The 15,227-nt window shown below is 40.1% G+C and overlaps 1 protein-coding gene across 1 annotated transcript in view; it reads right to left on the minus strand.

Annotated features, from left to right (window-relative positions):
- Positions 1-313: 313 nt before the first annotated feature.
- The window catches only part of LOC126190759 (replication factor C subunit 5), a 76,128-nt gene continuing 61,214 nt past the window's right edge, over positions 314-15,227 (minus strand). Inside the window, exons 7-8 of the mRNA XM_049931278.1 lie at positions 7,634-7,711; positions 314-669 (exon numbers count right to left, since the gene is read on the minus strand). Coding sequence (XP_049787235.1) covers positions 515-669; positions 7,634-7,711 — 233 coding nt within the window. The 3' untranslated portion in view covers positions 314-514. The remainder of the gene's footprint in view (positions 670-7,633; positions 7,712-15,227) is intronic.

Consider the following 15,227-nt stretch of genomic DNA (forward strand, 5'->3'; position numbering starts at 1 on the left):
TTCTGCGGATTTCAACTTCAGAGCATTCAAAAAACTGAGTAACTCCTCAGATGTGGCGTTCTTTCATTACATTTTAAATAATCATAAAATGCACAATAACCTGTTCAACTGGCAGTCATACTAGACTGAGACAAGATGTCAAGGGAGGAATTCAAGACAGGATAGAAGCACAAATCAATCTGTAGGAATGTGCAAATAGATCATTACTTCATGTATTCATTAATTCTACAATATTCATCCTGTATTACACATCTACAATACTAACCATAAAAATCAACATGTGAGGAAGTCTTGCTCTCCAAGGTCAAGTAAATACAATTTAAACAGTCTTTTTTTATTTTACAGCATTGAAATTGTATACATTACAGCAAATAACAATACGAAAGTAAATAATAAATGGTAATAGCGTGGAACAGCTTGGTGTCAAACTCATATTTTTCCTTCATCAATATCTCCTCAAGCCTTCTGAGACTCTGGATCCAACAGCTTCACAGGTATCTCACCCATAAAACTCTCAAGAAGCCTCAGATGGCACAATTTCTCGTGCTTCAAAGAAGGCTGCCATCAAAGCACTGATTTGAACATTTTCACTTGTGCCAGTAGCTAGCCTGTATTCAATATCTGCCATTTTTATTAGCAAAGTATTTAGTGCTGAAGCTGGAAGTTCAACTGGAACCAAAATAAGTTGTAAATTAGAAACAGAGCTTAAATACCTACACAGCGATCTTAGACCTATAACCTAGGAAACATTTATAAGGGCAGTCAGAGCACAATTTTTCATCTACAATATTCATGAATCACATAAATATAAGCAGATTATCAGTGCAACCATACCAAATCCACGCTTCTCAGATGACAGTATTGGGTAATTGACGAAAACATAATCCCTATACAGCTATAAAATATTCTATAGAAGTGAAACAGTTTCACATATCTGATTTCAGGGGACATGAACTATGAACTGGCTGGACGGACTTCTCCCTAAAAACTTATCTCCCCCCCCCCTCCCCCATATCTGTGAGAATAACCTCAGGTGAATCTCTCCCACACTAGTTTGAAAGAAAAAAAACACATAAAATAAGAAAAGGCAACCCACTCACCGAGAGTGGATTGTTGCATGAAGCACAGAAACACAAAACAGGAAACAGCATTGACACTAGCTTTTGAGCTTTCCAGCAATAGTATGCAAATCCACATGCACAACCACTCAGACACCCATAAGCAACATCCCATGGCCTTGGCAGGACTAATTGTTTATACTTAATTATTGAAGTAGTTGCCTGAGCTGATGGAGGTGGTAAGAGGGTAATGATGGCTGCAATGAGGGAGCAGTAGGGAAGAGGCAGGTCTTTGGTCAGATGAGCTCACAGGTGCTCAAAAAGGGCGGGAAAGGGGGGGGAGAGTAACATGAACATGAAGAGGCAGAAAGGGAGAGGGGAGTGGGAGTGGTTGAAAAAGGAGGTAGGAGAGGGAGAATGCCTGCATGAGGAGGGTGAGAGGGGAAGAGTTGTCGGAGAAGGCAGAGCATGGTCTGTACAGAAAAGGAGTTGTGTGGACAGAAGAGGGAAGGGAAAAAGGCAAGGTGAGGCAGTGGGAACAGGTCAGCAGAGCTTACAGTGGGAACAGGTCAGCAGAGCTTAGGGCAGATGCACTGCGAGAGAGCAGGATGTGATGTAAGAGACAATCTCCATGTGTGTAGTTCAGAGATACTTTGTTCCGAACTCAGTATTTTTTTCATCTTGTTGTGTGGCTGTGGAGTCACCTGTCCAAGGACCTGCCGCTTTCCTACTGCCCTGTCCACATCTCCAACAGCTCAAGCAACTGCTTTCAATAATCAAGTATCAGTAATTAGTCTTGTCATGGGCTCAGGAATGTGCATTTGACTGTCTGTGTTGTTGTGTGTGTGAATGTGTGTACTACTGCTGTAAATAAAGCTAGTGCTTGAAAGCTAGTGTGAATGCCGTTTTCTGTAATGTGTTTCTGTGCTCCATGCATCAATCTGCTTTAGGTGAGCGGTAAGCTTTCCCTTGTTTTACATATTTCTAAAGAGAAATTAGACAATGTTGTCTTTAGGAGCTCAGTCAATCAAAGGCATTTTTTCAATTACATGGCTTGTGAGTGATGAACACAAACCAAATTTTCATGAGAGTATTACACAAGAGACACAATTATCTTCTTCAGCATGGCATAGCTTGAACTGTCAATAAAAACAAATAAAATTCTTTTAGCAAATTTATTCTGTAAACCAAACTTTGAGATCTTTAGTACACATACATCTCCAAGTTCAGGTATTGTGTTTAAAGTAAAGTACTGCACCACATAAGAATTAATGCAATATTTGAGAGTTGCCATAAGATCAAAGATCTGCTGAAGTCCACGAAGGATTCCATAGATGCTCTCCACAATATGATCAATGTTACATGCAACTGGAGCCAAACAGCACACCAGCAACAGCTGTAACACCACCTGGACTATTGCTGGCCCACAAATTTTCAAGAAGCCTGTATGGTTGCCAGGCAGCCATGAATGCTGCAGCAGAAAATAATGGAGGCCACTGAAAGATGCTGACAGCCTAGCTGCCAGCAATCCCAATCCAATGACTCCTTGTGTTCTGACTAACTAGCAGCTCCTCATGAAGTGGACTCACCCATGTAAACAATCAACCACAAGAGTAGAGGAATGGAGCATCTACCTATTTCAGCAGGAAGCACAGACCATGGATACAAGTCGCAGAATCACTGTTCCTGACAATCTACCATCATAGAAGAGGCTACAGTATTCCATATGACCAATGTTCTGCAACAGGCTTTTACGCTTTGACCTGATCAGTGACATTCCATTATTGTGACTATGCATGTCACATGACAATCAAAACAGGATGATAGACAGGGTGTCCCATAAGGAATGGTCAGTATTCGGTGACACAATAGGAATGATCATTTGAAGCAAAAAACTTCATATGGACAGTGGCCTATTCTGAACGATTTCCGAGATAGAGAACATTTAATGTACAGTGTTATTTATTTTCTGCATTATTCAATACACTGTCACATAAACAACAGTAAACACAATAATATGCACTTTACAAAGCATCAATTGCAAAATACGTATTTTCAACACATTCACCTCTAAGAATTATAGCATACATCACATTACAGCTGTTGTACAGTTCACAATAATTGTTCAAAAATCCCACTATCACCTTGAATGCATTTGTGAACTGCTGGGAGAACATGTTATGTTGCTTGTCTGAGTGCCTCTACATATTACATAATGAGACGAGTTGCATCCATGATGTGACCAAGCAGTTCAGCTTTCATATTCATGTTTCATTTGTATATCTCAGACTTCATTCAACACCATAAATGAAACTCTAATGGCGTAAGGTCTGGTGATCTCTGTGGCCAATTAAATGTACTACCATGACTAATCCAGCGACTAGGGGAAGTGTGGTTGAGGTTTTCCCTCATACGTCTCGTAAAATGTGGAGGAGCTCCATCATGGTGGAAATACATTGCAGTCTGTGTGGCAACGGAAAATCATCAAGGTGTTCAGTACCAAACATGGCTCGAAAAACTCTGAAATTGGTTTCCACTTTAGTGAGTCGCCTTTCCTGTGACCATTGATGATTATTAGATGTAGTATTGACTCCAACCTATGTAAATATGGCTTCAATAGTGATCAGTGGAAACAAGTGACGATTTTCATTTAACCAGTGACAAACTGCAAGTCATGTGACATGGTCACCATGTGAAGACTGTGGATACACTATTGTAAAATGGGTACAAGTTTCCCACTCATAACATTTTGTGGGACATTATGTGTAGAAAGTCATTGCGTGCAGGGTGTACCATTTCAACAATGTCTTGCTGTCTCTGTACAGGTTGTTGAACAACATGTTCAGAAGAAAACTGGGGACTTGGAAGAATATCTGTCTCATACAATGTGCTGAAAACTATGGTAAAGACTCTATGATCAGGAATTTGATGTGTCGGAAAGCACCAACAGTATTCTTTGATAGCAGCAGGAGCTTTCATCACAGAAGCCACAAACATACACCATATATGCATAGTCTTCATTAGTGTTGATGTGTGTGGTATTTTAGCCAGTGTATATATGAATTAAGTAAACTGATGCTGCTCTCTGATACAGGCTAAATCCTGTGCACTACTTCACTCACAACGCACCATGAAGAATGATGCATTAAAACGGTTTACTTTAATGGCAGTAAGACAACCTAAGCTAAGAGACTGAAAGCAACGAAGTAGATTGGGCTAAAATAAAACATTAGAGGTTGGTTGGATAAAATACAAAGGTGGGTGTCACTAGCCCAAAAACAAAAGTACTTTTCAGGATAGGGTATATGTCTATAAGAAGTTTCTTGCTTCAAATTAGTGTTCCTGTCATATCCCTGAAGATTCACCATTCCTCCTGGGACACACTATACAGGAAAGATCATTCGCAGAAAGCTCCAGTTCAGTTGCCCTCAAGAGGACCTAAGAAAGACATTCAAAACATCTGTTTTTATAGTACTTTTTAATTCCAGATTGATACAGCCAAAAATGCACTAAAAAAATTTAAAAAGATGCTTTTGTCTCTTTACACTTTTGTACTTTACAGTCATGACCAAAGCTTATGGCATTCACTGATATTTCTTTATATAAAATTAAATTTATCAAATATATTGTGTTTAAAATTCTGTGTCTTATTTCCACATAGATCCTTGTTCACAATGTAATCATTTTAGATCTGGCACAACTCTTTCTATTTCCTTGACACCTACCTGACATTAATACATGGGAAATTAGGGATAAATGTGCTCTCCACATGATCATTGCAGATGGTAGACACACTCGGATTATAGAAGGGAATCACTTGCATCCTTTTCATAGGAATCATCTCAGAATGTCCCCGAGACAATTTAATGACATTATGGACACACTATCCCACTTGTCTGGACAGATCTGAACCATTTTCTTTCCAAATGCAAGTCTAGTGTCTCGGTCATGCTATTATTAAATTACTGTGGATCTTTTACATGTCACTACCTCAGATTCTTCCACAAAATCCTGCTATAGATCACAGTGTGTCAATTTTGACAGTAAGGTGCTATGCCACTTTAAGCAACTATACAGAAAAAATTACTGTAACTGGACTGTGCCATATATTGTTGGCTGGCATGGAGAATATTGAGAAATGAATGATAAAAAAAATGAAGAAAAGACATTTGTAATTGGTGGTCCCAAATCTCTTATTTATTTATTGAATGACTAGTTTCGGGCTTTGCTCACTTTCAAAGGTCATGTATTTTGTATATGGAATATACATGGCATGGTTGCTTCTATTTAATTCATCAAACTTTAGAAGTAGCTCAAATCTGCATTACAACATGTCACAATTGTAGTATGTCTATGTATGAGCATAATTCTCTTAATTGTGATACCCTCACTACCCAATTTCTGTTGTGCCAACAATCAGACCTTTGCTTTGTCGACGTCGATATATGTATGTCGACGTTGCGCCAGCAGAATGACAATCAATTACTCTTAATCAAGAATGATGACGCCTTCCAAAGATAGACATACCGTCGGCATCACGTGACGAATGGTGGTGCCCTCTATGCGCTCTATAAATGGGAGAGTACCTGGAGCCTCAGTGGCAGTAGCAGGACGACCTCAGAAGATGTCTCCCGCAGATAGAGACGAAACATTAGGTGGAAATTTTATACGTTGACCACGGCCTCTCAGCCCGGACGTTTTAACTGAAAACTTTTGAAATGGTGGGCTGTTATTCTGTGGCTACAAGCCAGACTCGTAAAAGATTCCCAAGTCACCAGGAAATGTAATGTTGTAACCAGCCTGCAACATAACAGGGCTTGTACCGGTATTTTATTATTGATCAAGGCTGGTATGGTCACAAAATGTATAAACATATGATTTAATTCTTACTTTCGAGAAGGTGAGATAGTCTCCCTCATGACTGTGTCACACTTGCTAATTCCATCTTCTATCATACGCAGCAACTTCTCGAAATTCTTGCGAATCTTCGAGCCTCAGTTCTTTCATTAGCAGTGAATACAGTCCCCTGTCTTTGTCCCTTCTTTTCAGCCAAGGTCGAAACCAAGAACATATGGCTTTTCGTTTTTGTCTTCGTTCTACTCTAATCAGAAGGTTTACTGTCACTGTCAGGGCAATAGCTCCAGAAAAGAGTGGATCCTCCATGTACAAAATGCTGTATAAATATCAATTTAGATATACATATACCTTTGTAATGAAGTGTCATAATACAAAACTAACTGTTGAGTCTGTAATTCAGAACAGAAGTAACCATCATAAAAGAATAATTACAACAAAACTAATGAAAAAAAATTCTTGTTAAATAGAAACCTGAGCTCAAAGAATTAATTTGAACGAATGATGTTCCAATATATCACAAGGTCTCCCTTGAGTTTCACACAGTAGAATGAACAACTTTACAAGAGATCACACAGTTCTATTTGTGTTTTGTACGTTGTTACCATCTATAATAGGGGCTTAACACTGAATTCCTTGAGCCTCCTACAAGTATCCTTATCCATTCCCAAAATCTGCACATCTCACAGGTGCTCTATGACAGTGTTTGGTGCTGATCCAAGCAATCACCTGCCATCAGTTTGTCTTTCTATGTTTCCTCCTATCCATGTGGAAATAGCAGACTGATCTGACCCCCCACCCCTCTCCTTTAAGTTCTAATATGCTTCCTACAACCTAAGCTAGGACATGGCAGTAAGCACCACATGTACAGCCTACAGGTGGGAATGTAAACACAGAACATCAACTTTGTGATAAACATTACTGCCAGAGGCTCATTTGAGATGAAAACTGCAAACTATGGGAGACCATATAATGTACAAATGCCTTAGTCTGATGAACAGATTTTTCGTACTGTGAATGAAACTTGATCAATTAGTACAAAGACAACTGCAAGAGGGGAAGGAGTTAATCACATGACAATCTGAAACATTTTGCACGTAAATCTTCTGTACCCAAACACCTTCAATGAGTGTAAGATTACATGAGCCATATGTTCAACCATCAATAACTTTCTGTTGACACTGATGAAGGTCCTATCATGTGAAAATCCAGCTTCAAGTATTGTATCAATCAAGCTGGGGCATATGAAAACCCTAATGAAGTGAGGCAAGACAATTATCAAAAGAAGTTCAGCCTCAACAAGTGGGATGGAATCATTCGTGATCATCTCACTGGTCCCTACTTCTTTCCACAACATCTTACTGGAAAAATGTATCAACAATTTTCTCAGACATCAGTTGTTTCGTTTCCTTTATGATGAACCTCTAGACATCATCCAATGAATATGGTTTCAGCATGATGATGCATCATCCTGATTTCCCTAAATCACTTGGGGCAAATGCTGGAATGGTTCCTTTGAAAAGGCACAGCCAATTTCCTTCTCCACCCTTCCCCAATCCGAGTGTGTGCTCCGTCTCTAATGACCTCATTATCAATGGGACATTAAACACTAATCTCCTCCTCATATTATTAATATAATTAAACTACATGCTAGTATACAGGTGCTAAAACATCATCATCTCTCAGATAACACACAAAATTGGTAACTTAAAGTTACTTACTTCTATGTACGAAGTGATGAACTTCTGTTAATACATCTTGTAGTGCCAAGCCCTTAGCCATTTTAATGTCCTTAAGTCCTGAGATCATTAAGGAAAGATTTATGTGGGATGTCCAGTATGAAAGGTGATGAGACACATATAACATAAGTTACTTAGTTCATTTTTAAGTTTAGGATGACAAAAGACAGAACTCATGAAAAAATTATACACTAGAAAATTCTTAATAGTAATGACAATCATGGATGGCTGAATACTGTATTGATCTTTATTATGCATCATGTAACTGGCCATGGAGGTTCCTCATTGTTTTCTGCACCATCTCAAGTGAGATATGTAAATTTGATCTTGATTTCATTGTTTTAATCCATTCAGTGTCCTTTGCAGAGTCTCACCAGAGCCAATTCTCAAGCTATTCCCATGAAGGTGAGAAAAAAATCATAAGCAGACAAATCTTAGCTTGAAGGCCAGGGAATTTCATAAAATCTAAAGATGACATGGTTACCAAACAATTTCTTCATCACTGGTGTTGTATACTTTGCAAAACTTGAATATAGAAACATCCTAATAGAAAGTAGTGTCATGAAACCATGGAGAGAAAAAAGGAAAGAAAGAAAGAAAGAAAGAAAGAAAGAAAAAGAATATGCAGGACATCAAAATTCTTAAACAGGATAACAGTCATTACAGCTCAAGCAGCAATCGGTATTGTAACTGTAAACTGTCAAAGCTGCGTTGGTAAAGTACCGGAACTTCAAGCGCTGACAGAAAGCACCGAAGCTGAAATCGTTATAGGTATGGAAAGCTGGCTGAAGCCAGAGATAAGTTCTGCCGAAATTTTTACAAAGGCACAGACGTGTTTAGAAAGGATAGATTGCATACAACCGGTGGTGGCGTGATTGTCGCTGTTAGTAGTATTTTATACTGTAGTGAAATAGAAGTGGATAGTTCCTGTGAATTATTATGGGTGGAGGTTATACTCAACAACCGAGCTAGGTTAATAATTGGCTCCTTTTACCGACCTCCCGACTCAGCAGCATTATTGGCAGAACAACTGAGAGAAAATCTGGAATGCATTTCACATAAATTTCCTCAGCATGTTATAGCCTTAGGTGGAGATTTCAATTTACCAGATATAGACTGGGACACTCAGATGTTTAGGACCGGTGGTAGGGACAGAGCATCAAGTGACATTATACTGAGTGCACTATCCGAAAATTACCTCGAGCAATTAAACAGACCGCTAAGGTCGCAGGTTCGAATCCTGCCATGGGCATGGATGTGTGTGATGTCCTTAGGTTAGTTAGGTTTAAGTAGTTCTAAGTTCTAGGGGACTGATGACCTCAGAAGTTAAGTCCCATAGTGCTCAGAGCCATTTGAACCAATTAAACAGAGAACCGACTCGTGGAGGTAACATCTTGGACCTACTGATAACAAACAGACCCGAACTTTTCGACTCTGTAGGCGCGGAACAGGGAATCAGTGATCATAAGGCCGTTGCAGCATCCCTGAATATGGAAGTAAATGGGAATATAAAAAAAAGGTAGGAAGGTTTATCTCTTCAGCAAGAGTAATAGGAGGCAGATTTCAGACTACCTAACAGAACAAAACGAAAATTTCTGTCCCGACACTGACAATGTTGAGTGTTTATGGAAAAAGTTCAAGGCAATCGTAAAATGCGTTTTAGACAGGTACGTGCCGAGTAAAACTGTGAGGGACGGGAAAGACCCACCGTGGTTCAACGACCAAGTTAGGAAACTACTGTGAAAGCAAAGACAGCTTCACTGCAAATTTAAACACAGCCAAAACCTCTCAGACAAACAGAAGCTAAACGATGTCAAAGTTAGCGTAAGGAGGGCTACGCGTGAAGCGTTCAGTGAATTCGAAAGTAAAATTCTATGTACCGACTTAACAGAAAATCCTAGGAAGTTCTGGTCTTACGTTAAATAAATAAGTGGATTGAAACAGCATATCCAGACACTCTGGGATGATAATGGCATTGAAACAGAGGATGACACGCTTAAAGCTGAAATACTAAACACCTTTTTCCAAAGCTGTTTCACTGAGGAAGACCGCACTGCAGTTCCTCCTCTAAATCCTCGCACAAACGAAAAAATGGCTGACATCGAAATAAGTGTCCAAGGAATAGAAAAGCAACTGGAATCACTCAACACAGTCCACTGGACCTGACGGTATACCAATTCGATTCTACACAGAGTACGCGAAAGAACTTGCCCCCCTTCTAACAGCCGTGTACCGCAAGTCTCTAGAGGAACGGAAGGTTCCAAATGATTGGAAAGGAGCACAGCGACCAATGTACAAGTATCACACAAATACAAATCTAGTGCCACATGTACCCGTTACAAATTTGACCATGAAACAAACAATGTAAACTCCAGGTAGGAATATCAACAACATAGGAAAAGAAAGTTTGCTTATTGTAAAGAAGAAAACAAATCACATTAATTGTTCCATTACAAATTTTGCATTATACATACAGATGGTTGTCTTCCAAAAGTCTACATACATAAATAGTTTAAATAGATAAAATATATCAAAATAATACATATTGTTTGTTTAACCAACATGTTTTGTAAATAACAGTTACATAGTCCCACTAAAACAGTGTCTCATGGCACAGAACCATTACGACATCTCGACATGTGCAACCACCTCGAAATCACCTTGTCCTGTACTCAAAGTCCATATCCGTTCATGTGAGTCTTCTTCTTGTAAATCACAAAGGTCAAATACTAAAATATGCACACTCAAGCATTTTACATAACTCCACACAATTTTGCATAGCTGGTCATGCATGCTACATGAACAACTTTCTTTATATAGCACCCCTATGATTACACCAACAGTCATGTACGAACATCGTGACCTGACATAATTTACTAACTAGATATGCTAAACCAATCATAGATGCATGTAAGTGCTCTCCTAGTAAACACTGCTTCAGATTCAAACATCATGTTCTAACACATTTGCTGGCTTGACATGCATATCTAATTACAGATTACACTCAAATGATGTGATACCTACTACAAAGATCCCTCATACAAAACACTGTACTACGTGCCATACAGCACACAGTATTTCCAATTTATTTGCTGTGAGATCATCATACACTATTTTGGGTACCTAATTCAGTAATCAAAAACTGAAAAGACCATTACTCGTAGACTGCACGGGAAAAACTACACACACTTAACTAAAAACAAAATTAAAATTAAGAAATAAAATTTAAAAAATTAGGCCATTGTGTCCAGCCTCTGTGTATGAGCATTTTTGCATGTCATCTACACACACTATTTATAAACCATTTATACCTAGAGATCATGCCACATACACCTTAGCCCCTGTTAATACCCTTGCATTTACCATCTAGAAATAATCAGGAAATGGCACTGGCATCCCAGAACATGTAACTAAGTACATGCGTAGGTGTAGAGTGCTTATATAACAGTGATCTTGTCAATGTGAATTGTATTAAGCAGTTCAAGAAATCACAAAGACAGAGGTCAATATTAGCCCCAAGTCAGTATGGGGAGCTTGACTTTGGAACTCAAGCTTACATGAACATATATGGACATATATTGTAATACAACCATTACAAAGGCATGCTTATAAGTAATGCATCATTGTAAGCATACATAAAAAGAGAAAAAAAACCTACTCATAAATGCATTTATGGTAAAAGTAATAAGCTATTAAGCAATTTATAAAACTAATGTCAATTTATATTTATAGCTTTATATTGACTTGGTTCCAGTGTTTTTGCTATGCAACAACTGTATTTTTACTAATTCATTGTGTGTTTTTCCTCTGTTCTTTTAGGGCTATACTATTTGTCAGGAGTTGGTTCCTGTGGTTTTATGGCATGTGGGTTGCATTTGTGATCTAGACACTCTCAAAAATGTGCCTGGTAGATACGGCAACAAACGTGCTGAACTCACAGGTCTAGAATTTTTGGAAAAAATAGGATGAGAATTTTAGGCTTTTATAATTGCATGGTCATTGTTTTGGAACAACAATAGAGCATGGAAGGTCTATTCATGTGATGCAGAACCCATGTCAGGTATCAAAAGTCTAAAAGTAGCCTTCCCAGTGTGAAAGTTTGATGAACTAAAAGGTTGAATGAGGAGTTTGGGTGAAATTCATCATACTGAAAAAGGAGAAAACAAAAAATTGAAAATAAAAATACAAAAGGAAGAATTTTGTTGCAATCACTTCTCCAGCTGCTCACTGGTAGCAGTAACAATCAGAGCAGTCCATCACTTGGAAAAAAGCAGCAAAAAATTGTGCAACTGACAATGGAAAAAGATAACCAAGTGAAAGTAAGTGTCTTAATCTAGGGCCTGAGAACAAACGGTAAAGCATACAGAGGGATAAGCCAAATTTTGCATTGCTGGAGGTAAATACCAGAAAAATAATGCTGTATCCCTCCATACCCCTTTCCTGATTTTCTCCAATATGGAGTTGTACGGTACAATGGATAATTTGAGGTACACAGTTAAGTAAAAATGACCTGTAACAGGCTTATCCATCTCTGGTAATACCTACCTCTACAAGTAGATGTACAAGAACCACATAAACTGTCATCGATACACACATCTAAAAACTAATTGACTTTGCTTATTTTGACTCTATTAAGTTCTATGGTACTATACTCTGTTTTTAAAATGATATAATCAACTGAGACAGGCCTCTCAGCAGTAAGATTTCACAACCATGCTCTTGGTTCAATGGAACCAAGAGAAGGGTAGTGTCAGGTGGCCTGGGCAAGGAGAGAAAGAGAGGCGAGGAGCAAGAAGGGTAGCTGATGTCTCAGGAGGAGGCAACAGGTGTACGAGATATGAATGTAGGAGGGAAAGGCAGCAGATTCATGGAATATGAATGTGACACTTGGCCATCAGACTCAGTGAGTTCGTGCAGTGGACGATAATGATGATATGGGGGAATGAACTGGGAAGGGGTGACAACAGAGGAAGGGGAGATGCGGAGAAGAGGATGTGAGTGCAGAGATTTAGCGAATACTGAGGCCACGAGGGTCACAGGAACAGACAATATGATTTAAGGATAACTCCGAACTACATAACTTATACACAGTGGTGCTGGGGGGATGGATCCAGATGGCATGAGTTTGTGACACGGCCACTGGACGTGAGTATATTGTGCTCGGTAGTGTGTTCCACCACTGGGTGGGCAACTTTGTTCTTAGCCACAGTTCGACAATGGCCATTCATTTGGGTGAATAGTTGGTTGGTGGTCATGCCCACATAAAATGCCGTACAGGAACTGCAACACAGCTGCTTTCACATGTGGCCTCGACTCTGATGGTATAGGACAAGCCTGTGACAGGAGTAGAGTAGACCATGCTGGGTGAGTGAATTGGGCAGGTCTTGCACCTGGGTCTTCCACAGGTGTATGACCCATGGATGTGGCAAGGACTGGGAGTGGTTGTGGCATAAGGATGGAAATGGATATTGAGTAGGTTGGGTGGTCAGCAGAATATTACGTGGGTGAGTTGGAAAATATTTTCCCCTGTCGACTGTGGTCAGAGTTGTGTGTGAAAAGAAAAAAAGAGAATGAGACATTGAAGATAAGGCATATCTTTAATTTTCTACATAATTTCCAAGTACATTGAGACATTCCTCACACCTCTTTATAAGCTTCAAAAAGCCTTCCAAGAAAAAATCAGGGCGTTGCATACAGAAGAAGTGTTGAACAGCTTGTTTGACATCAGAACTGCTGCCAAAGCGCCTTCCGCTGAGAGTCTTCTTCAAAGCAGGAAACAGATGGAAGTCACTTGGTGCGAGATCCGGACTGTAAGGCGGATGGTGTAGGCACTCCCAACCAAGAGTTGCAATATGGTTTTGCGTTGCCATAGCCGTTTGTGGTCTCGCATTGTCGTCAAACAGCAGAACGCCAGAGCTGAGAAGGCCAGGCCGCTTTGTCCGAATCACCTCTTTCAGTTTCGACGGAGTGGCACAGTACCGCGCAGCATTGATGGCTGCTGCCTCCAGAAAGTCCAGCAGCAAAACTCCTTTGGCATCTCAGAAAACGGCGAGTAGCACTTTACCTGCAGACGGAGTGCTTTAGAAATGTTGCATGTGTGTCGGGGTCAGTTGGCGGGGCACCCATCGTGCTGACACCTTCCTGTATCGAAGAATATCATGGATGATCTTGTGAGCTCGCTCATGTCCAACTCCAAGTTCTGCCGCTACTCCATCGATGGTGATACGCCGGTTTGCTTTAATAATGTCATCCACCTTCCTGACATTTGAATTCTGCAGTGGCTGTGCGCGTCCGTCCAGCTGCACTTGCTGACATCCATCACTGAATTGCTGGCACCATTTGCCTCGACATCACACCTGACCCATACACCTCAACAAGGTGGTTATGAATTTCTGTGCCTGATACTCCACGTGCCCATTCATAGCGGATAACAGCTCTCACTTCCAACTCCAAAACACACCTTCTCTCCATAGCTCTGGGAAAAGACCGAGCAGCTGGCCTCTGCTTTGTGCAGGCACTGTGACAGCGCCATCTGCTTGATCGTGGTTGACCTCTACCCAATGGTGTATCGGTGTCTTGCATGTGTGCTTTCACCTGTCGTGTCATCTTTCGCCCATATCACACAGCTCTGCCCACAGTGGACAGGGGAAACTTATTTTCCAACTCCCCCTCGTACATCAGAAGGGGTGGGAGAGATTGTGTGTAGGATGTCCCTCAATTCTGAGCGTGAGGACACTTATCAACAGCAGAGTTAACCACACAGTGGAAGACATGCTACTGCGTGCAACATGCTTGATTTCAATGACTGCTTCATAATCGCAGCAAGATTTCACAAACATGCTCTTAGTTCAATAGAACCAAGAGAATCTGCTTTTCTGAACTATGTAGATGGGGATTATCCTTGCAACTCATCCTCCATTCCTGTAATTCTCCTGGCCTCAATTCCCACTAACCCTGGAGTGCCAGTCTCGCCTTCCTCTGTTCCATCACCCCTTCCCGATTCACTCCCCCAAGTCATCGTCTCATGTGCCCCACATACTGGTAATGCTGTCCAAGAGTGACATTCCTATACTACGAGTTATTGTGAATCCCTCGCACATTCCTACCTCATACACCAGCTGCTTCCCTCAGAGATGTGTCACCCTTCACCAAACCTTCCTTTTTCTCACTTCTGTGCTTGACACAATCTCTCATCTTATTCTACATACAGAACTGTGATTGTGTACTCAGCTATGTACTCAGCCAGCACTATGCAGCTGTGGGCACACACATGCACTAGCTCAAAAACAGATTTCATCTGAAAGGCTCTAAAGTTTTGCTTGTCAATGACTCAACACCTCTGCTTTTGTTGGGATGTTACTTTTCTCCTATATTATTTATGTTAATATTAATAAATGCTATTTAGTTAGCCAACTGTAGACAAATGTTCAAGAAATCACGAAGAACTGTTAATGTAAAACATTGCTAACCTGTAAATGTTGCAGACTTTGTTCCAATCAACTGGTCCTCATGACTAGCATTATTTTTGTAACAGACTCACCGAAAATTTTCAGTCAAATTTTTTTCTTTTAAGCTG

Source organism: Schistocerca cancellata, chromosome 1 (genome assembly GCF_023864275.1).
Source record: "Schistocerca cancellata isolate TAMUIC-IGC-003103 chromosome 1, iqSchCanc2.1, whole genome shotgun sequence".
Taxonomy (NCBI): Eukaryota; Metazoa; Arthropoda; class Insecta; order Orthoptera; family Acrididae; genus Schistocerca; species Schistocerca cancellata.